The sequence below is a fragment of the Triturus cristatus genome, chromosome 3_2 (genome assembly GCF_964204655.1).
Source record: "Triturus cristatus chromosome 3_2, aTriCri1.1, whole genome shotgun sequence".
Lineage (NCBI taxonomy): Eukaryota > Metazoa > Chordata > Amphibia > Caudata > Salamandridae > Triturus > Triturus cristatus.
Window position 1 is genome coordinate 409080895 of NC_140584.1, and position 23839 is coordinate 409104733.

The 23839-nt window shown below is 44.9% G+C and overlaps 1 protein-coding gene across 1 annotated transcript in view; it reads right to left on the bottom strand.

Moving 5' to 3' along the window:
• The window catches only part of LOC146857451 (protein argonaute-3), a 1089759-nt gene that overhangs the window by 132689 nt on the left and 933231 nt on the right, over positions 1-23839 (bottom strand). The window contains exon 15 of the mRNA XM_085647972.1: positions 19778-19972. Within this exon, the coding sequence (XP_085504098.1) occupies positions 19778-19972 (195 nt within the window). The remainder of the gene's footprint in view (positions 1-19777; positions 19973-23839) is intronic.

The following is a 23839-nucleotide window of genomic DNA, read 5'->3' on the forward strand; positions in this document are numbered from 1 at the left end:
TACTGACCCAGTCCCTCCATCTCTCCCTAGCACCTCTCAAAACCCTCCGAGTACCTCGGATATGCTGGACCCTAACGATATAATCCACCCACGGTCCTCGGAGAGGGCGCCAGCGGACAAGGTAGCGGCATACATGGCCGCCCACATCAGGAGTCCCCTTGAGAAGGAGGCACGCAACTGCCTTCGGGCAGCGTGTCCTCGCCCGACCCTGGAGGGTAAAGTGTCCCTTACGCCTGAAATTGACCCTCGTATGGGTACCTTTCTCCAAAAGTTCATTAGAGATCCCAAAAAGGGGATTGACAGATCCTGGAGGGCCTACCAAGATAAACTCCTGGACGCTCTCGGTCCCATCACAAAAATTCTAGATATGGCGGAGGAAGCAAAGGAATCAGGCTCCATAATTTTTCCCGAGACCTTATACAGATGGGCACAGCGAGTGGTGATCTTCATGGGCAACGCTAACTGTGCCCTTTCCACCGAGCGCCACCGGTCCCTCCTTATAAAGATTGCCCCAAAGCTAGGGGATCTGGCGGACTCTGAGGCGGGCGCTATTGCCCAGGGTGTCTTAATTGGCGAGCCCTTCGTCAAGGAGCTCGGTAAATTTGTGAATACCTTCACATCTCTGGATCGAGCCCAGTCCACCGTCAAGGTGTTTCCCCATGTTTTTTGCGGGGCCGGCCAAGGCAGGGGCCGCTCGGCTGGTCGTCAGCAACGCCAAACAGCTCAAAGAGGCTCCGGACAGTACTAGGACCAATCCTGGTTCACATTTTTACCCCACACGTGATGGCGGGGTAAGGGGAAAGGATTCCGGGGAGGAGCAGCAGCCTCTACCCCAGGTGAGGGTTCTCCCTTCTTCCCCAAAAGGCATAGGGGGGGCGGTTGGCAGGGTGCTTCCACGTTTGGTTGACCATCACACACGATGCCTGGGGACTGTGAGGGGTTTCCACATAGAGTTCCAAGGGACCCCAGTGCAGACAGCCCCTCCCCGTCCTATTCAGTTTTCTGCACAGGACGCGCTTCTAGTAGACGCAGAGGTCTCTTCTCTCCTCGCGAAAGGCGCTATCACCCTTTCTACTCCTCATCCTCAAGGGTTTTTGAGCAACATTTTTCTGGTCGACAAGACCAATGGCGGCAAGAGACCCGTGATAATCTTGAGCGAGTTCAATCAATGGTTGGTTTACCGACATTTCAAGATGGAGGGAATCCATCTTCTTCGGGACGTTCTGCGGTCCCTCGACTGGATGGGCCTTTCTGGTAGTCCCGATATTCCGACCCCACCGTCGGTTCCTCCAATTTTTCTGGGTTCATCGCACGTACGAGTTCAGGTCTCTCCCTTTCAACCTCTCATCGGCTCCTTGGTGTTTCACCAAGGTCCTCAGACCGGTAGTGGAATACCTTCGTTCCAGGGGGGTCAGAATGATCGTTTACCTCGACGATCTGCTGTTAATGGCATCCTGTCCCCGCCGCCTGACACAACAGCTTCAGATGGCGGTGTCGCTTCTTCAAGAGCTCGGGTTTGTCATAAACGAGAAGAAATCGCTTCTTCAGCCTACAAAGAGCCTTACATTCTTGGGGTTCGTCATAGACTCCACGTCATCCAATCTCAGTCTTCTGAACAGGAAGGTCTCCAAGATCCGTCACGAGCTATGCCGCTCATGGACAATGTGTTGGGGGTCAGTTATGTGAATCATCTGGGGGGGGCACCAGGTTGAAAGCTCTCTTGTATTTGGCAGCGAGTTTCTGGCAGTATTGCCTAGACAGTCAGGTCTCCGTCACGGCGGAATACCTTCCAGGCCGAGACAATTTGGAAGCAGACTTTCAGTCGTGCCACTTCCGGGATGCCAGCCTTTGGCGCTTGGATCAGTCCGTTTTCGCGAGGCTGAACAACCTTTGGGACCCCTTCTCGGTGGATCTTTTTGCATCCCGGCTGGACCACCAGATTCCGCGATTTTTCAGTTGGCGGCCGGAACCTCTGGCAGCCGCCACAGATGCATTTCTCCAAGATTGGAGCGGATAACGGAGCTATGCGTTCCCTCCCTTTGCGATGATCACGAGGTCAACGGCATAAGTTCGCCGGCAAGCGGCAGACCTGGTCATGATCACTCCGCTGTGGAAGTCACAAGTGTGGTTTCCGGTTCTTCCGGAACTTTCCTGGGATTTTCCAATCCTACTCCCCCAGTTTCTATCTCTTCTCCTGAGTCCGGACAGGAATCCGCACCCTCTGGTGTCCACAAACTCGCTGTGGCTCATGGCGTGGCGGATTTCCGGAGTAGAAGGGAAGCCCCTGGCCTTTCGCGAGATGCGGAGACTTTCATCTCTAAATCGTGGGTGGACAGTACGGTCAAAAGGTACAGGTCAGCGTGGGGCAGATGGACCTGTTGGTGTCTGCGACAGGGTTTCGATCCCTTAGTCAGGGATGTCATCCATGTAGTAAATTTTTGGGCTCAGCTGGCTTCTGAGGGTCTGGCTTATCGGTCGGTGAATACCTTCAGATCGGCCGTTTCTTCAGGCCACGTCCCAGTGGATGGAGCACCTGTGGATGAACACCCCCTGGTTTGTCAACTGATGCGGGTCATGCACCTTTCCTCCGGAGCCTCGTTATTCCGAGCTCTGGGATGTGAATCAGGTTCTCAACCTCTTTTTATCTTGGCAACCGAACAGATTTCTCTCAAGAAAGGAACTTTCAGGAAAATTAGCCATGCTTCTGTGCCTGATATCTTGCAGACGGGTGTCTGATGTACGGGCTTTAGACATTCCTGGCAGAGTCTTTACTCCGGATGGGGTGAGGTTCACATTATTGAGACGCACAAAGTGCCATTCTAGGATGATTTCTTACCCTCAGTTTCCTGATTCCCCGAAACTCTGTGTGGTTCGCTGCCTCAAAGCGTATGAGGAAATGACAAAAGAGTTTTGTCCTCCACGAGAGAGGCAACTCCTCATTTCGCTTCGGAAACCTTTGGGGCGCATTCCACAAGAGGTGTGCTGGCTTCCAAAGCCTTCAGCTTAGGGGCGCGTTTGGAGGATATCCTCAACGCAGCGGATTGGTCATCAGACTCTACTTTCAAAAGGTTTTTACTTCAAACCGATTCTGAATATGGCTCATTTGGTTGTGGTGCAAAAAGGGAGGAACCGAGAGCTTTTATTCTTAGGTCCTGCACAATGCTCCAAACATATAATCAAACCGAAAGTGTGCAGTTCCTCAGGGAAGGGGAAGGGGGGAAGGGAGAAAAGGGGAGGGGAGAGACAGGTCTCTTATAGAATGCCCTCACACACCTAGCAAGGTGTCATGCTTCATCATAGGGCTGTGCTCCTCGTCGGGCTGGCGCTTCAATGCCCGACGGGCTCCCGCGTAGGGGCTCTTTTTCAGAGATCTTTTTAGAGACAGCCGTATGGGTGCGTGGGGGTAAGTGCAACAAGTGTAGTGAGTCAGGGTGTGGTGAATTAAAATAGGTTTGGTATTGCCAACAAGGAACAATTTTATTCTGGTGGTATACCAGCCTAATTAAAATAAGTGGGCCCTGTCAGGATAATAATGATCTACAGGGATGTATCAAAAGGTCGACATGTTTCTTGCCCTATGCCCAAACGGGTCGGTGGCAATTCTTCAGGACCGCAGTGAGAGAGAGCTCAAAAATAATCTCTACTACAGTGAAGGTGAAAGTAACATTTGTACATCACCAGAGGGGGTCCATGTGGTCCCAACGGGTTGGTGGACCCACAGTTGCGAGACCTAAGGGAGAAGAAAAACAACACACAGAACACAATACACGGAACAAAGTAAGGGCAACTCATTGAGGCTTACTAGGTGGCTAAGGTGAGGAACCATCCCGAAGTGAAAATCATGCTACCATGGCTATGCGTACGGGGTGCATCTCTGGTGAGGTTCACAGTGCGGGATAATGGTTATATAAACTACAACACCAGTAGTACCAAGTGCTGCTAGCGACTAAAAACGGGGAAAGAATTATAGCGTGTAATGATGGTGACGCTGCGGAGCGTGAGGAGGGTGTTTTGGAGCAGATAGCGCGCGTAGTGCGATTCAGAGTTGCCGCCCCCAGATCTAGGGTCGCGGGAAGCTCTCATTGCCGTTGTGGAGAATTGCAACCATATAAGTGCGGAATTCGAAAAGTGCCAACGGCTGCGTGTGTGCGGGACTCCAAGAGGGGTTAACTCACCCCCTAGGATACAGTTATTGCTGTACGGGTTCGCCAGTGAAGCCAAAATTAGCTCGCCCTAGTGGGAGGACGAAAAGTTATTGAAATCCCTGCAATTAACATCAATAACAAATACCACAGGCATATCAGGGTCTGTACTCATGAGGGGTGGGCGTGCGGTTAGCCGTGCTCCTACCGTGGCTCTGGCTCCCGTAGGGTGGAAGCGCCGGCGTGGTGTAAAATAAGGAAGTGCTCCCCGGCTGATGGAAAGACTAGAGCGGCAAAGGTGTCGGCCATCTTGGGAATGAAGTCGAGACCATGAAACTTTATTGAAATTAACGCGGAGTCAAGGAAGCGCTCAACCCACAGTGGTGGTAGGAGCGTCATATTGCTGTAATACCAGGAACTACCTGGGGGTATTTACAATAAACGAGAGTATCTCTCTGAAATTAGCATATGCGTCCAGGTGATAAAATGCGATGTAGTTCAAACAAAATCCTGCTCTTTGGAGGAGAAGTTGCCAATTATGGAATGCAAGTACATAAGTGCGAGAGAGGACCGAATGTTTTGGCCATGTGGGTTAACGGTGAATTGAGAGAATAGCCGTCAGAGACTATCTTGCAACATGTGAAATGTAAAAACCAACTGATAGAATAAGGTGCACCACCAGTTTGCGGCCAATGTACTCACATCTCCAATATTGTGAGCATTATCTCATCTAGCGTAAAGAGCGCCAGTATAAAGGATCATGTATTGTTAAGTGTTGCCCACGGTATATCATCATTCAGGCCATTGATATGGCTCGAGATTTTGAAGATCCATTGTTGATCTTTCCTGAAGAGGGCATCTATACTAATCATGGAAAAGGATTGCAGTATTGTCCAGGTGATGTCATTGGCCGTGTGGTTCCTATCCAGGAAATGCGTGCACATTTTTGTATTCACTTTTCTGCACCTGATGTTGCTCCGGTGTTCAGAGATTCTGATCTTCGCCGGACGCGTCGTCATGCCAACGTACATGAGGTTGCATGGGCATCGAATTAGATAAATGCAATTGCGTGTGTTGCAATTTGTATGGGTTTTTTGTTCCCAAGTTAGAGATTCTGAGAGTTTGATGTTTTTACTCGCTTTTGTAAGAGGACATGCGATGCATTGCCCACATGGGTAATGGCCTGTGACAGGCGGTAAGCCCCAAAGTCGCTGATTGGGAGGTGGTTGATGTCTTGGTCTGGTACTGATTAAAAGGTTGTTCAGGTTATTAGTCCTTTTGAAGGCAAATCTGGGCTGTGGTATCTGCCAATCTCCTACGGACAGCATATTCCATTGTTTTTTAATGATTTTTTTTAATAGAGTTAGACTCTGGTGTGAAGGTGGTCACACACGTTATTTGGTCGTTTTTCGTTTTCTCTGAAGATGTGAGGAGGGTCTCCCTGTTGGTGTTCCGAGCCCTTTTGCAGGCTGCTTTTGTAGTTGCCATAGGGTATTCCCTCCTTATCAAATGGCCTGTAAGTTCCTGTGCCTGTGTTTTGAAATCCTCCAAAGTACTGCAGTTGCGTCGGAGTCTTAGATATTGTCCATATGGCAAGTTGTTGCGCAATGCTTTAGGGTGGAAACTACTGAAAAGCAGAGGACTGTGGCTATCTGTCGGTTTTTTGTAAGTTTTTTTGTTCAGACCAGTCGGAGTATTGAAGATGAGAAGATCCAAAAAGGAGAGTTCATGGACTGAGGAATTGGCCGTGAATCGTAGATAGGGATTGAGACTGTTGACCCAGGACACAAATAGGGGTATGGAGTCCAGATCGCCCTTCCAAAATATGAGAATGTCATCAATGTAACGTCGCCACAAGGTGACGTTCTCCTTGTAGATGTTATTCCTAGCAAAAATGTGGTTGGCTTCAAAATGGGCCATATAGAGACATGCCAGGCTGGGAGCAAAGGTACTCCCCATCGAAGTACCCTGTACTTGATGGTAAATATGGTCTTCGAATTGGAAGTAATTCTTGGTCAGGGCGATCTCTGCACACTCCATGACAAATGAGATGGATGTGGGTGAGTCCCATGTTTGTGCCCGTAGGACTTCTTCCACAACCTCCAGGGTTGCCCTCTGAGGGATGTTAGTGTAGAGGGCCTCTACGTCCAGGGTGATCAGCGCGTCCAAACTGGATCCAGTTTCATTGAACTGTTTGATGATGTTAGGCACATCCCTGGTGTCAAGTAAAAAAGTAGGGGTCTTTGTACCAATGGGCGTAGGAAGTGGTCACAGAAGCGTGATAGAGGTTCTAGGGCAGAGCCGATCCCTGACACAATGGGCCTCCCTGGTGGAGGTAAGACTCCTTTGTGGATTTTGGGCAATATGTAAAAATAAGGTATTCGAGGATTGTTGTTCATGAGGAATTCCGATTCGTTTTTTGATATCCAACCTTGTGCTAGTGCATTCGTCACTAGAGTTCTTATTGTGATAATCAATTTATTGGTGGGATCTTCTCTGATTTGGGTATAGTACCGTGTATCACTGAGTTGCCATAGGCATTCTGTTCTATAGTCTGTGGTGGACATGATGACTATAGCTCCCCCCTTGTCTGCCTCTTTGATGGTGATGGTCATATCATTGCTTAGATTGTTTATTGCGAGATTTTCCAGGCGGGAATTATTGTGGAGGGTTTTCTTCACTTTCATCGCATTGATGTCTTTGATGACTGCTTTTTCAAAAGCCAGAATTTCAGGCGGTACCATGGCGGAAGTAGGCGTGAAGGTGGATGGTTTCCGCAGGCCTGTGTCACCCTGAGGAGGTGAGCTTTGATCTTTGAAAAAACTCTCCCCTCCCCTTTTCTCCCTTCCCCCCCTTCCCCTTCCCTGAGGAACTGCACACTTTCGGTTTGATTATATGTTTGGAGCATTGTGAAGGACCTAAGAATAAAAGCTCTCGGTTCCTCCCTTTTTGTAGAATTACGTACGGCGGCTCAGCCGTGGAACCTTAGCCCTTGCTGGCTTGCGGAAATTTTACCGCCTTTTGACCTACCTGTCCTCCCCTTTTTCTCCATACCCCCTCCCCCCCCCTTCCCTTGTCCCACGTTCACCACCATGGAACAATACCAGGGGCTATCCTTTGATGACGACCTGGTGTCTGAAATACTAAGAACACCTTCCCTGCTAGATGCAGATGGAGCCATTGCCTCCACCAGCCAGGGCGGCGATTGGAACAGCATCACTAACATGAAACGTCAACTGATGAAAATTATCATGCATGGTGCCATCATGACCGAGTACCTACGCGCCAACATAGCCCCAAATGGGCTTATTGTATCAAATATGCCAAGAATATTTTTGGATGATAAGCAATTTAAGGAAGAATGGTCCCTAGTTGCCTGGAAGTGCACTAGGGACTGGCTGATACTAATAATCAAAACAGCAAAACGGCTGGCAGACGACTTAATCATTCAGATCACCATTGCGGAAGGAGCACTTAAAGCTACAATTACTATCACGGCCTTCAAAGATAAACTAGCTGAAATCAATAATGAAATTGCCAAAAACAAAGATTTCCTAATGCGACAAAAAATCTCAAAACTCCAGAAAGATTTTGGGCGTTTCAACAAAGAAAAAATGTACCCCTACCTAAAGGATGATTTCCAACAAGCACAAAGCGACTACTCGTCAGATGACAGTACGAGTTCCCGCCGAAGAACCACATCCAATAGTAGCAACTCAAGTACAGACAGCTGGAGAGGCCAACAACATTACCATCAACATGGACCGCCTAACCCACAGTACGCCTATACGATGCCCCCTTTTCCAGGTCCACATATGTGGCAACCTCCTGGCTTCCAACAGGGCCCACTACCTCCATTCACTCCTTTCCTTCCGCAACCTTTTTTAGGCAGAGGCTGGTGCAGGGGCAGAGGAAGAAGAAGAGATGGCTACAATCCGCAAAAACAGGTGCGTTGGCAGGACCAAACAGACCTAGGCCAGATGGAACTCAGGAGCCACAAAGGCAAGAAAAACTGATAGTGAACCTATCGGATCGGCAACTGAACCAGACAGAAGAACATGTCCTCCTCAAGGGCCACAGATTCGTACCCACACCGCGGCCAGACGATTTCAGGACCCATTGTGAAATTCATGACCTATTTCGAAAAATTCGACTGAGAAGTTTTTTCAAAGATCAAAGCTCACCTCCTCAGGGTGACACAGGCCTGCGGAAACCATCCACCTTCACGCCAACTTCCGCCATGGTACCGCCTGAAATTCTGGCTTTTGAAAAAGCAGTCATCAAAGACATCAATGCGATGAAAGTGAAAAAAACCTTCCACAATAATTCCCGCCTGGAAAATCTCGCAATAAACAATCTAAGCAATGATATGACCATCACCATCAAAGAGGCAGACAAGGGGGGAGCTATAGTCATCATGTCCACCACAGACTATAGAACATAATGCCTACGGCAACTCAGTGATACACGGTACTATACCCAAATCAGAGAAGATCCCACCAATAAATTGATTATCACAATAAGAACTCTAGTGACGAATGCACTAGCACAAGGTTGGATATCAAAAAATTTATCAGAATTCCTCATGAACAACAATCCTCTAATACCTTATTTTTACACATTGCCCAAAATCCACAAAGGAGTCTTACCTCCACCAGGGAGGCCCATTGTTTCAGGGATCGGCTCTGCCCTAGAACCTCTATCACGCTTCTGTGACCACTTCCTACGCCCATTGGTACAAAAGACCCCTACTTTTTTACATGACACCAGGGATGTGCTTAACATCATCAAACAGTTCAATGAAACTGGATCCAGTTTGGACGCGCTGATCACCCTGGACGTAGAGGCCCTCTACACTAACATCCCTCAGAGGGCAACCCTGGAGGTTGTGGAAGAAGTCCTACGGGCACAAACATGGGACTAACCCACACCCATCTCATTTGTCATGGAGTGTGCAGAGATCGCCCTGACCAAGAATTACTTCCAATTCGAAGACCATATTTACCATCAAGTACAGGGTACTTCGATGGGGAGTACCTTTGCTCCCAGCCTGGCATGCCTCTATATGGCCCATTTTGAAGCCAACCACATTTTTGCTAGGACTAACATCTACAAGGAGATCGTCACCTTGTGGCAACGTTACATTGACGACATTCTCATATTTTGGAAGGGAGATCTGGACTCCATACCCCTATTCGTGTCCTGGGTCAACAGTCTCAATCCCTATCTACGATTCACGGCCAATTCCTCAGTCCATGAACTCTCCTTTTTGGATCTGCTCATCTTCAATACTCCGACTGGTCTGAACACAAAAACTTACAAAAAACCGACAGATAGCCACAGTCCACTGCTTTACAGTAGTTTCCACCCTAAAGCATTGCGCGACAACTTGCCATATGGGCAATATCTAAGACTCCGACGCAACTGCAGTACTTTGGAGGATTTCAAAACACAGGCACAGGAACTTACAGGCCATTTGATAAGGAGGGAATACCCTATGGCAACTACAAAAGTAGCCTGCAAAAGGGCTCGGAACACCAACAGGGAGACCCTCCTCACATCTTCAGAGAAAACGAAAACCGACCAAATAACGTGTGTGACCACCTTCACGCCAGAGTCTAACTCTATAAAAAAAAATCATTAAAAAACATTGGAATATGCTGTCCGTAGGAGATTGGCAGATACCACAGCCCAGATTTGCCTTCAAAAGGACTAATAAACTGAAAAACCATTTAATCAGTACCAGACCAAGACATCAACCACCTCCCAATCAGCGACTTTGGGGCTTACCGCCTGTCACAGGCCATTACCCATGTGGGCAATGCATCGCATGTCCTCTTACAAAAGCGAGTAAAAACATCAAACTCTCAGAATCTCTAACTTGGGAACAAAAAACCCATACAAATTGCAACACACGCAATTGCATTTATCTAATTTGATGCCCATGCAACCTCATGTACGTTGGCATGACGACGCGTCCGGCCAAGATCAGAATCTCTGAACACCGGAGCAACATCAGGTGCAGAAAAGTAAATACAAAAATGTGCACGCATTTCCTGGATAGGAACCACACGGCCAATGACATCACCTGGACAATACTGCAATCCTTTTCCATGATTAGTAAAGATGCCCTCTTCAGGAAAGAACAACAATGGATCTTCAAAATCTCGAGCCATATCAATGACCTGAATGATGATATACCGTGGGCAACACTTAACAATACATGATCCTTTATACTGGCGCTCTTTACGCTAGATGAGATAATGCTCACAATATTGGTGATGTGAGTACATTGGCCGCAAACTGGTGGTGCACCTCATTCTATCAGTTGGTTTTTACATTTCACATGTTGCAAGATAGTCTCTGACGGCTATTCTCTCAATTCACCGTTAACCCACATGGCCAAAACATTCGGTCCTCTCTCGCACTTATGTACTTGCATTCCATAATTGGCAACTTCTCCTCCAAAGAGCAGGATTTTGTTTGAACTACATCGCGTTTTATCACCTGGACGCATATGCTAATTTCAGAGAGATACTCTTGTTTATGGTAAATACCCCCAGGTAGTTCCTGGTATTACAGCAATATGACGCTCCTACCACCACTGTGGGTTGAGCGCTTCCTTGACTCCGCGTTAATTTCAATAAAGTTTCATGGTCTCGACTTCATTCCCAAGATGGCCGACACCTTTGACGCTCTAGTCTTTCCATCAGCCGGGGAGCACTTCCTTATTTTACACCACGCCGGTGCTTCCACCCTACGGGAGCCAGAGCCACGGTAGGAGCACGGCTAAGCGCACGCCCACCCCCGTGAGTACAGACCCTGATATGCCTGTGGTATTTGTTATTGATGTTAATTGCAGGGATTTCAATAACTTTTCGTCCTTCCACTAGGGTGAGCTAATTTTGGCTTCAATGGCGAACCCGTAAAGCAATAACTGTATCCTAGGGGGTGAGTTAACCCCTCTTGGAGTCCCGCACACACGCAGCCCTTGGCACTTTTCGAATTCCGCACTTATATGGTTGCAATTCTCCACAACGGCAATGAGAGCTTCTTGCGACCCTAGATCTGGGGGCGGCAGCTCTGAATCGCACTACACGCGCTACCTGCACCAAAACACCCTCCTCGGGCTCCGCAGCGTCACCATCATTACACGCTATAATCCTATCCCCGTTTTTAGTCGCTAGCAGCACTTGGCACTACTGGTGTTGTAGTTTATATAACCATTATCCCGCACTGTGAACCTCACCAGAGATGCACCCTGTATGCATAGCCATGGTAGCATGCTTTTCACTTCGGGATGGTTCCTCACCTTAGCCACCTAGTAAGCCTCAATGAGTTGCCCTCACTTTGTTCCTTGTATTGTGTTCTGTGTGTTGTTTTTCTTGTCCTTTAGGTCTCACAACTGTGGGTCCACCAACCCGTTGGGACCCCATGGACCCCCTCTGGTGATGTACAAATGTTACTTTCACCTTCACTGAAGTAGAGATTATTTTTGAGCACTCTCTCACCACGGTCCTGAAGAATTGCCACCGACCCGTTTGGGCATAGGGCAAGAAACATGTCGACCTTTTGATACATCCCTGTGGATCATTATTATCCTGACAGGGCCCACTTATTTTAATTAGGCTGGTATACCACCAGAATAAAATTGTTCCTTGTTGGCAATACCAAACCTATTTCAATTCACCACACCCTGACTCACTACACTTGTTGCACTTACCCCCACGCACCCATACGGCTGTCTCTAAAAAGATCTCCGAAAAAGAGCCCCTACGCAGGAGCCCGTCGGGCATTGCAGCGCCGGCCCGACGAGGAGCACAGCCCTATGATGAAGCATGACACCTTGCTAGGTGTGTGAGGGCATTCTATAAGAGACTCATTTGGTTGTGGGCAAGCTTTAAACAAGCATAATCCTCGCCTTCAGTCCTGGCATAGAATGAAAAATTTCCTAGCTAACATAACGGAAAGTTTAAATTCTATTAAGGACTCAGAGGCGAGGATTATCCCGCCCTTGCCTCCTGGAGGAGACCCCTCCCCGTACTACTGTAAGTAATTGGTTTTGGGCATTTTATGATAAGATAAGGGACTGCTGTAAATAATTGGTTTGGACATTTATTAGACATGTCAAGTCAAGGTAGCCTGCAATGTAAGTTGTTTGCAGTTTCTTTGCAATTGGCAATTTGAAATTTCTTCCTGCAGTAATATATTCTTCTTGTCCTCAGGCTCGGATTCACACAAACAGGATTCCTGAAGGGCCGAAGGTTGCTGGCTACGCGCTCAGAAAGAGGAAGAGAGGACACTGTTGATGGACTATGTTGGGCTGGCTGGCCCCTGATTGGACACTGTTCTCGTATGAAGATTGGTTGTTACCATGTGTTTGTCTTTTGACTACCTTTTCCCTTTGGTTCATGGGAAATGTAGTCTTCTGTTATATATTCGCTGCTATTGATTAAAGTGAAGAAAGAAGGCATAACCCTCGCCTCCGAGTCCTTAATAGAATTGAAACTTTCCGTTACGATAGCTAGAACATTTTTCATTCACCTCTAAATTCTGAAGGGCACTCTGGGATCCCTTCGGGACTTCCAAAAACTGTCCACTAGTTGGCATGCACAAACGAATGGTCAATCATAAACCAGTCTCTAGAGAAATATGTATGTTGCCATTTGTCACAATTTGGATGCTTTTGGTTAGATGGAATAGGCATAGTAAAATTTGTATATAACACCAAACAATTTTCAACATGGCTTTTCCCATTTTACACTCAATAGCTGCCATCAATGTATGTTTCCCACTAAGTTACCCTGACTAGACGAGAGGGCTGACCAGACACACAAAGGAAAGCCAAACCGACTGATTAGTAACTTTTCACAGTACACCCAGCAAAGTCTTGCCAAGCAAAAAATAAAACAAATGGAAGAATATCAGACAGCTTAGCCTGTTAGTGGATCGACCTGCCTGTCCTCACATTAGGTACAAAATGTGGTGTCTGTTGTTAGGGCAGCAGAAGGTCTTTCTGAAGAGGCAGTCAACATAGACAGTATATGCCCAGATTCAACAGGTCAGAATATCATATTCTCTATGCCTAGTCTGAGGGTATCATGATGGGCTGAGCTCTATCCCTCTTGACCTTCTTAAGGATAGTCTGACTCAGTGAAGGGGGCATCGGAGCGTAGAAAAGGCTGGACTCACACCGAAGACAGAACAAATCTTCAAGAGAACCTCGAGAAGGTAACTCTAGGATGCAAAAACATGACACATGCCACTTCTGGGAGAAGGCGTCATTTGTGATTACCAACACATCTTCTGGTAAGCTCATATACTCTGACATTCAGGGAAATGGCAGGTGACTGAGATCTGAAGAAGAATCATCCATCCCGACAGTCTGAAAACCTCCAAGTAGGGGGTGCGTGGTACCATAACCACCGCTTATGGCCGTACCTTAGGGCACCTGCATTGTCTGTCAGGACCTTGACAACCCTACCCTTGATGGATGGCAGGCAGCCCAGAAGGTTGACGTGCCAAGGCTGTTCTAGTTCTCTGATCCTCACTTCTCCAAGGTAACATTCACCCCTTTCCTTGGCCAGAGCTGATGCATCCATACTACTGTAGTGTCTGAATGAGACAAAGAAAACGTTCAGCATCCACCACTGAATGTCCTAAGCAGGTGCCCTCTGACAGTACCCACAGTGTTACAATCATTGTATGCGAAGGTTCCACTGCAAGTCATACATGTCACAACTAGCATTAGGCAACAGCAGTATGCCAAGGCTAGGTGACCAAGGAGCCTCAGTAGCGTCTAGGCTGGAATGAGTCCCTTGCTCACTTTGCCACTGGATTCAAGCAAGCCTGGCTGTAGACGGCTGAAATGCCAGAAACCGGTCCTAGGAAGCTTGTTTCCGGTCCAGGGATGTCTGAACTGGGGTGGCAGAGTGGGCTAAAGAACGGTGATGGATCAAAACCAGATCTGTTGACTGGGTGTGAGTGTTTGATTGGTTCTGATGCTCCGTCCATCACCACCCCCTTTTGTACCGCTAGGCTGGAATGAGGGCATGTACCCAAAATATCAATATCACTGCCTGAATGCCTCAAACACATTGTGAGGGTAGAAAAGTCTTCAAAGCCAGTGTGTCCATGATGGCCCTTATCAAGAACATCCTCTGCACGGGCCAAAGAGGTGATGTTGGTTTGCCCGATTGCGGACCCCAGGATGGACAACAACAAAACTGGTCGAAGACTTTCAGCAGCCAGTCATCAAAGTACAGGAATATGTGCATCCTTAAACTGCAACCACCAACATCACCTTTGAGAACACTAGAAGGAGGGGGCAAATAAAGGAGAAAACAGAACAGTGAACTGGAATGTTCAAATCTCACCTCAAACCACATGTACGCTGACGATACCCAAATATACATCAAGATTCATTTTCTGGAAGACATCAAATCACTCAACTCCACGCTACTAAAAACCCAAATCTGGCTGGCCGAAAACCACTTGAAACTAAACTCCCTCAAAACTGAATTCCTCTTAATCGTTCCCCCCAACAAATCTCCAATTATACTGGAATTGATGAAACACCTAACAGCTCTTAATGGTCATCTGCTAGTCGTGGACTCAGCGAAATCTCTGGGGGTCACGCTTGACAGTAACCTAAAGATGCAGATACATATCAGCGCCGCCACAAAAGGAGCTAACTTCCATCTGAAGACTCTTCGAAAACTTAAACCCTTTCTACCGGCCCAAGATTTCAAACTAGCGGTCCAAGCACTAGTAATCCCTCGTGTGGAATATGGGGCGGTTACCCTTTGCGGCCTTCGAGGGCATCGACAGCCCCACTAAGAGCCACGATCAACTCTGCTGTGAGACTCATCACTGGCTCAAAGAGAAACTCCCACATTTCTCCAGACTTGAGAACACTCAACTGGCTTCCGTTTGAAGCCAGAATTCATCTGAAAATCGCTTGTATGACTCACAAGGCCCTCCACCACAAGGCCCCCCACTACCTAGCTCAGAAATTAGTGCTATCTTCGGGAAACAGAGCCTCCAGGAGTGCCAAGACTCTCCTTCTGAAACCTCAAAGATTTGCCAAAAAAAAAACCTATAACCGATCCTTTTCTGGTATGGCTCCTAGGATCTGGAATGCCTAACCCAGTGAAACAAGAATGAACCCTTCTTCTGCCGCATTCAAAAAAGAAGTGAAAGCGATCCTCATGGCTAAATTCACATGAACTCTGTAACGGTTTTCTCTTTGTATTTTGTGTTTGACGTATGATGTTTCCATATCTTCAGTTTGTCCCTCTGTTTAGCTTAATCTTTATGACTTTCAGAACTGCACCTTTGACCTGTAAAGCGCTCTGTTACTCGCAAGAGTCTTGTTCGCGCTATATAAAACTTTCAAAATAAATAAATAAATAAAAAGGGTGGTGCATGTGGGACTGCAGGATTGGCACATAAAAGTATGTACCCTGCAAGTCCAAGGATGCCATCCAGTCTTTGGGATCCATAGATAATAGGACCTGGGCAAGCATCAGCATTTTGAACTTATCCTTCTTGAGAAAGGTGTTCATAAATCTGAAGTCTAGCATCAGCTTCAACTCCCCATCCTTCTTGAGAATCACAAAGTATATGGAGTGCGATTCTTTATAATGTTGCTCCTGCGGCACTATCTCAATTACATCTTTGGAAAGTAACTGAACTTCTCTGGAGAGAATAGTATTAGCATGATTTACTGAGTAGGTTTTCCGCCACTTCATCATCATCCCCATTATGGGGAACCTGTTCAAGCTTCTGGATGCAATGGAGTAAAGATTTCAGAACTTGCACCTCTGGAGCCAAGGATGGCACCATACCACCAAGAACGGCCGGGGCTTGTGGCAAAGGTGTCAACCTGCTGCCCGTTGCCGATGGAGGAACAAATTTATCCTGAACAAGCTAAGTCAGGACCAGGGAATGCCCTGACAGTGAAGTCCAATTGGGGGCCCAACAAATTTTTGGAGCGCCAAGGGGCACCATGGGGACCCAGAACTATTTTAAAGAGTTTCAGCGTGGCCTCTTTGAAGACCCCACTTTGCTGCAGAGACAACGATGGCCTCTGAATCCTGGGGTGCAGGATGACTGAGTCAGATGTTTGAAGCCTTAGTCACACCCTTGGATCGGTAACTATGCAACCTGGATCGCTTATTACATGAATTCTCCTGAGAGCAGCAGGAAGGCATCAAATCCAGACTTAATGTCTTATATTTATGTATGGACTTGTCTTTCGACTTCTCCTGGACTTAACTGAGGATAGCAAATAGAACAGGGACAGATCCCGCAAATTGGATAAGGGACTAACCCCCTCTTTTTGTGTTCTGGGGCACAGAGCTAAGCCTCCCGGTCTCTGACGACCTTCAGAAGCATCAGGCTGAATTTATCACAGGACTTGGAATCATGTATGATGCAGACATCACAGGGGTCCATGACCAACATCTGTTTCCTGCTAGTGTGGCATGCCTAAATCCTGTGTTTTGCTATGTGGGATCCCTGCACACTGTCACTGTTAATTTTTTTAAAGATTTTTAATTAAAAAATCCCCCAAAAGTTTAAAGCTCCAGATCGGTATCAAAGACTGCAGAAAAAGAGGAACTAATGTCAGCATGCAGGGATGGTGCCTATATTGTGCAGCACTGTGTCTCCATGTATAGAGACAGGGCGGAGATGTGACAGAGACTTAAGATGCATCCTGCCAGCATGTGGGAGCTATTGCAGAGTTTTCTGGATCCAGTCTGGCACCTACAGATTCAAAAGATGAGGAATGGTTAGAAGTACCTATCAGAAACTCTTCTGTTTGTCTTTGGAAGATTAATGGATCATGGTCCTATAAAAACCACAAACACACAACATATCTCGCCACCATTGAAAAGAGGTTGATATCTTGGTAGACAGTCATTACTCTTCAACTACTATCTGCAGGCAATGCTCTGGTAGAAAATATTCAAAGTCCACGCCCTGCATTTAGTGTACAATGTCCACGTGCAGAGGCTTTACACAGTGTATTTTTACTATGTCTAGAGGCCAACATATTTAAATTATTAAATTAACCCTCCTCAAAGCTTCTGTTTGAAGTAATGGTATGGTTCCCTACAAACGACAATGATAGGCAACTATATCTCGCCCAGTGCACTGCTCACATACCACAGCTCCACTGATTAACATAACAATACGACAATAAGGCAATAGCTGCTTCATCTCGAAGAGAGTAAAAAGTGGAAAAAGTGTACTCTATATGTCATAATCCACAAAATTACCATATCAATAGGAACAAGACTGTAGCTAATGAACAGTAGATGAAATTGTCTCTATCAAGATAACATCTTTGTGCTCTCTTCACATCTAATATGAAGAGTGATCTTTCTATTGGACACAACAAATTATGGAAAATGTCTTGATTTGCTCTGTATATTCCATAAAAACCTCCAGGAGATGTGTCATTGAGACCAGACTGTTTTTCCATTACTGAATGGCCCAATGTAATGGCAATTAGGAAATCGATTAATCACTGGAATCAAGCCTTGTGCATAGGTTCAAAAGATGGACCGTTGAGCTTGAACAAAACAATATTTAGTTCCTAAAGAAAAACTGGTCCCTCATCATGAAAACACTTTGTTGAGCTCTTCTAAAAATCTTTGATGAGTGTAATTTAAAGAAATAGGTCTGACAATGGCTTTTTCTCTGTGAGAGCATAAAAAAAGATATCAAAATGGGAAGGGAGACAAGAAGCAAATATGTAGTAAAATGAAAAAAGGTTAGAAAATACAAACTACTGCTCCTAGACACTCTCTAACAGCCAGGTAAACCAACGTCAAATGGCTGTTCTGACACTGAGCTCTAAGCCGAACTAGGATCCACTTCTAGAAGAAATACATTATTAAATGGCAGGCACAGTTTGATGCTGCAGCTTAGCCTTTTCTGTTTATTTTTCAATTTAAAAATGATAACATTTGGAATGGGAAAACGTTTTTAAATAAAAAATACATGTTAACATTTTGGAGGTCAAATATTATGGCTGGGATTTATTATAAAATGTGTATCTTCAGAGGATCTCTTGCTGGACAGATTACTGCATTTCCTTTTGGCATTACTATGACATATTTTTAAATAATGATGTTATAACAATGCAGATTCATTTTTTGTAGACATTTACGTCTAATATTTGGGTTGTCTGCATGGAATTTGCTACATTTTTTTAAAGAAACAAATGAACCTAAAATGTGGAATAAAATTTTAAGGACATTTAATTGCATTTTGTTGCTGTTGCTTCCTTTATATGTCTCTTAACAGGGTGGTTGGTGTTAAGTATTCCCATGGGTGGTTTGTCATTCTATCACGCTTCCTTTATATGTCTCTTAACAGGGTGGTTGGTGTTAAGTATTCCCATGGGTGGTTTGTCATTCTATCACGTTTGTTACAGTGTAAGACAATACTATGACATCCACCTACCATAACACTGTAAGGGAAATATATAATTACCAATTGCACTTAAACTAACTTTTCTCAGTGAATATGGTTGAAGCAAAAAATATTATATATATATACACACACACAACTTACATAGTAGTGATAGGTTGATGTACTGGATGCAAAATTATCGTAGGGCAATATTAATCACCTAAATATAGAGCTAAGCGGTCTAGTTTCACATCCTGAAAGGTTTAAGCTTGTCCAAGTACACACTGATGCAACAGTACAGAGCCTCACGATAGCAAAATCTGACAGTGTGTCTGAGTTGAATAGGTCAGTATTGCAGAATTGAGATAAACCAATTTATGGACCATTTAGAAATTTGTGTTACGGAGCTGATTTTATTGGATGGTGGGGTGTATGGTGTTAAGGTTTGTGCAGGTCTAGTACATCTAACAGTGTATAGTTTGCCATAATACTAAGGAGCTCTTCTAGCATAATTATAGATAGTTGGTAAACCTACTGAGATCCCAGGATGTCTAATGTTATTTTAAAAACAGCAGTTTCATGTGACAAGCAAGACTTAATAGCTGCTTGGTGAAAGGCAGGAGAAGGGAAACTCTTGTCAAAATCTAGGGACAGGCCTTTGCATGCACTGCTGTCCTTCAATTATGAGACGCATGTAAGTGGTAAAAAATGACACATTGTCATGAGAAGGAAGAGGGGAATGCATATGAAATGGGCACATCAGCATCCATGACAAATACCAATGAAATAACCCCATGCACTCATGCTCTTTAAGTAAGAGGGGGTCAGAACATACAAGTGAGTCACTGCACATGCATGCAGTCTAGAGCTTCAAACTAAGACATTTGTGCTGCAAAATGTTCTTTTCCATCTTGGTTCTTCTAGAATGAGCCAAAAGCACAGGAAAACCACAACCGAAGCAAGTAAGTTGCAACTAAAAGAACAAATATATATGACGTTGTGATGGCAAAAGGCATCTACCACTTTCACTGTTACCAATGTTCAACAATATACAAATCAAATTTCATATCCTTGTTTTTCTTTGTAATGACATTGGATAAATTCATTTCTGAAAGAAATTACTTATTAGCAATGGCTTAAAGTCTATAAAGTATTAGCAGAACTCTTGGGTCATTCATCTGAAGATGAAAAATTCAGGTCACACTAACCTGTCGGAACTGCCCCTCGGAGACACCATCACGGTAGAAGATGATCCGGGTGGGTTTAAATCGCGTTGATTTGTAGAATTGGATGAGAAGCTCCCGCACCATGGATGACAAGTCCTGGATGACTTCCTGCCGGGGACGTTGCACCCGGACTGTAGCACAGTACCTGCTTGGGTGGGCATCCATGCTCCCTACAACCTAGGCCAAGAGCAGATCACACTACTGCTTAAACATGACCCAACCAGTATTTTCATAGAATATTGCTCGTGCTCACTCAAGTAACAAAACAGACAAGATCAACTGCAATGCTCAGTGGAATGGTTTGGTTTTATTAACACAGTACTCCGATGAAATACAGCACAAATTCATGTTTCTTAGTAACTGAGAACACAATTACAAGGCTGGAATGAGCTGAGAATGAAACAGATAATTAATAATTAAGGGTGCAAAGGACTAGTTTCTCACCAAATGTAGCAGAAGTTTAGACAGTCCAAGGAAGATAGCTAGCTTATTGGGACAAAATCCTTACACGGAAAGAAGCTAGCTTATTATGACAAAATTCTCACAACAGTATTTAAAGTGCATAAATATGGGAGTTAATATATAATGACAATAATAATTAAGCAAAATAAATGTTTTGAGGTTAAACAGGGATTTCCCTCCCTTGTCTATTAGATTCATCTATATGAACTGCGTGAGTGGTGTCGCAAAAGTGGTGGATATTTTTAGGGCAACAAAGCATTTTGAGCAAAACACAGTTTTTCTTTATAAAACATCTGTTTTGGGAAACAAATCCCATAATGATGTGAAGCAACCCTGATGTACGCAAAAATAATTATGTAAGAATGTTTCAAGCAAGAAACAACATTGTGAATACAAATTATTGTAAACATATTTGAAAGATCAGATGAGAGGTCTGTGAGCTGCTACACTGAGGTAAACAACATTAAAATGTTACTCACATGTAACTAAAGTGCTGCAATGGTAGTGTCGATCATAAAACCAAATGTATTAGAAATATTAGTGGTTGTCAGGCTGGGAATGCTTAGTACATTACCAAAAAAACATTATATAAATAAACATACTATGGGAATCCTGCTGTTTCTGCATAGTCGTCCCAGGTTTTCCACCTTTTGCTGAACACCATATTTATGCTGGCTTTAGAACTCTATGCACTTTAACCCTGCTAACCAGTGGAAATGTGGTTGTGCTTCCAATTTAAACATGGACAAATTAACATATTTTTAATTGGTAGATTTAACTTGTCCATAAGTCCCCAGTATATGGTACAACATGTACCCAAGGACCTTGGAAAAAACTTACCTGTACACTATGGTTCTCCAGTATTATCTATCATAGATTCACATGCTTGTATCTTCCCCGTCGTCATGGAGGGAGTCTCACGGTAACAGAATGGCCATAGCAGTACTAGATAAACTGCATAGAAAAATCCCATAGGGAATCACATTTTTTAGTAACCAAACCTCATCATTATTTGGTTCAAAACTCAACCAATCAGCTTCTAGCCCTGACATCACACTCCCCAGCAGAGCCATCATACCTCAGATTTCCAGCCCCAAGTGAGAGACAAGGATATATCTAGAGATAAAAAGGTTCTACCTGAGAAACGGGGAGGTGGGCGGGCCGCATGTGAATCTATGAAAGATAATGCTGGAGAACCATAGTGTACAGGTAAGTAACTAGTTTTTTCTCCAGTATTGAATCTTTCATAGATTCACATGCTTGTATCAGAATAGCAAGCAGTACTTGTACCAAACTGCATTTCCAGGATAGAACCCCATATTTTCTGTGGGCTCTGCTCCTATTTCCAGAATATTAACAATCTTATAAGTATACTAATGCCAAGATAGTATTCAAGACATGCATGAAAATATATAGCTAGATAAACATAGATATATTTGCAATATGTTACCAGAACAAATATATATATATCTTGATAAATACCTTATTGAAATAGATGGCGTAGAACTGCTTGTCCCACTCCTGCATTCTTTTTCCATGCTGTATCTAGACAATAGTGTCTAGTGAAGGTGTGCGCATTTTTCCACGTCGCTGCCCTGCAAATTTCTGACAGAGACACTCCTGCAAACAAAGCCGTAGAAGTTGCCATCTTTCTCGTAGAATGCGCGTGCACCCTGGATTGTAGAGGTTTTCCAGCTTTTACAAGACACAAGGAAATGGCCAAAGTTATCCATCTCGAAATACTAGATCTGGACAACGCCAAACCTTTTCTGGGACCAGAAAAAGCCACAAAAAGTTGGTTTGTTTTCCTGAAAGATTTCGTTTTATCAATGTAGAATTTTAAACATCGTTTAATGTCTAAAGAGTGTGGGGCTCTTTCCGCAGATGATGAAGGATCTTTAAAGAATGTAGGTAACACTACAGGCTCATTCAGATGAAAATTGGATGGGACCTTAGGAATGAACTTTGGATTCGTTCTAAGGATACCTCTATCCGGTCGGAATTAGAGAAAAGGTGCTGCAATTGAGAAGGCTTGAATTTCGCTGACCCTTCTTGCTGACGTGAGAGCTAATAGTAAGGCTGTTTTCCATGAAATGAATTGTGAATCCGCTTTATGTACTGGTTCAAACGGCGGTTTCATGAGCTGCGTAAGAACCATATTAAGCTGCCAAGAGACTATTGGACGTTGCACCCGGGGAAATACTCTAAAGAGCCCTTTGAGAAATTCTTTTATCCCGCTTTGTGACCAAAGAGATGGATGGTTAGGAACTCTTGTATATCGTGAGATCGTGGCCAAATGCATTTTTATAGACGTATGTGAAAGTCCTGATTTATCCAAATTTAAAAGATACGGAAGAATTTGTTCTGAAGAGGCTTTAAAAGGATGTTGATTTTTAGATGCGCACCATTGACAAAATCTCTTCCATTTTGCGGTATATGTTTTATTCGTAGAGATTGCCCGAGATCGTGAAAGAATATCCCGGCATTCCTGCTAAATATCTAAAGATTGGAATTCATGTTCGTGAGGTTCCATGCTGACAAGTTCAGCGATTTCAAATTTGGGTGGAGAATTTGACCTTCGTTCATAGTGATCAGATCCTGTACCAATGGGAACTGTATTCTGGGTGCCACTGATAACTTGAGAAGTTCGGAGAACCAAGCTTGTCTCGGCCATGCCGGGGCTATAAGAATCAAGTGGCACGGTTTCGATTTCATCTTCCGCAACACTTTCGATATCAGAGGAAATGGAGGGAATGCGTACGCGAACATTCCTGCCCAGCGCAACTGTAGTGCATTGCCCCACTAACCTTTTTGCGGAAACCTGCTTGCAAAGTGTTTGCATTTTGAGTTGTGGTGGTTCGCGAACAGATCCAGAGATGGAGTGCCCCATAGATGAAATACTCGGAGAAGCTGACTTTGATCCAATTCCCACTCGTGAGAAACACTGGATGATCTGCTCAGGACATCTGCTCTTGTGTTGTTCACTCCTGGAACGTGCTGGACCTGAAGTGAGATGTTGTGAAGCAATAAGCACCTTCAAATCTCCTGCGCTTGCTTCGACTGGAGTTTTGACTTGTTTTAATAGGTAAAACATTGATGTTGTGCTCTGTTTTGACAAGTACTGTCGAATCATGAATTCTGGGGAGAAACGCTTGTAATCCCAAGAAAACAGCTTTCAGCTCTAGCAGGTTGATGTGAAGCTGAGCTTCGCGGTCTGACCAGTGACCCTGTATTTCGAGGTCCTGGAGATGTGCTCCCCAACCTTGTAGCGATACATCTGTCATCATAACATAGCTGTGATGCTGAGATTCGAAAAGTAGACCTTCTGTCAAATGTTTCCTGATCTTCCACCATGACAGGGCCTTTTGGATCTGAGGAGTGATAAAGATCCGATCTTCAAAGGACCCTTGAGATTGAATCCATTGTTTGTCTAGGAGCTCTTGAAGAGGCCTCATGTGTAGTCTGCAATTGGGAAGTAAGGGGATACAAGAAGACATCATCCCCAATAAGGATTTGTAGATCCTCACAGAAACGCACTTTGTTTGTAGATGCGACGCCAGGCTTATTATTTTCTGAGTATGA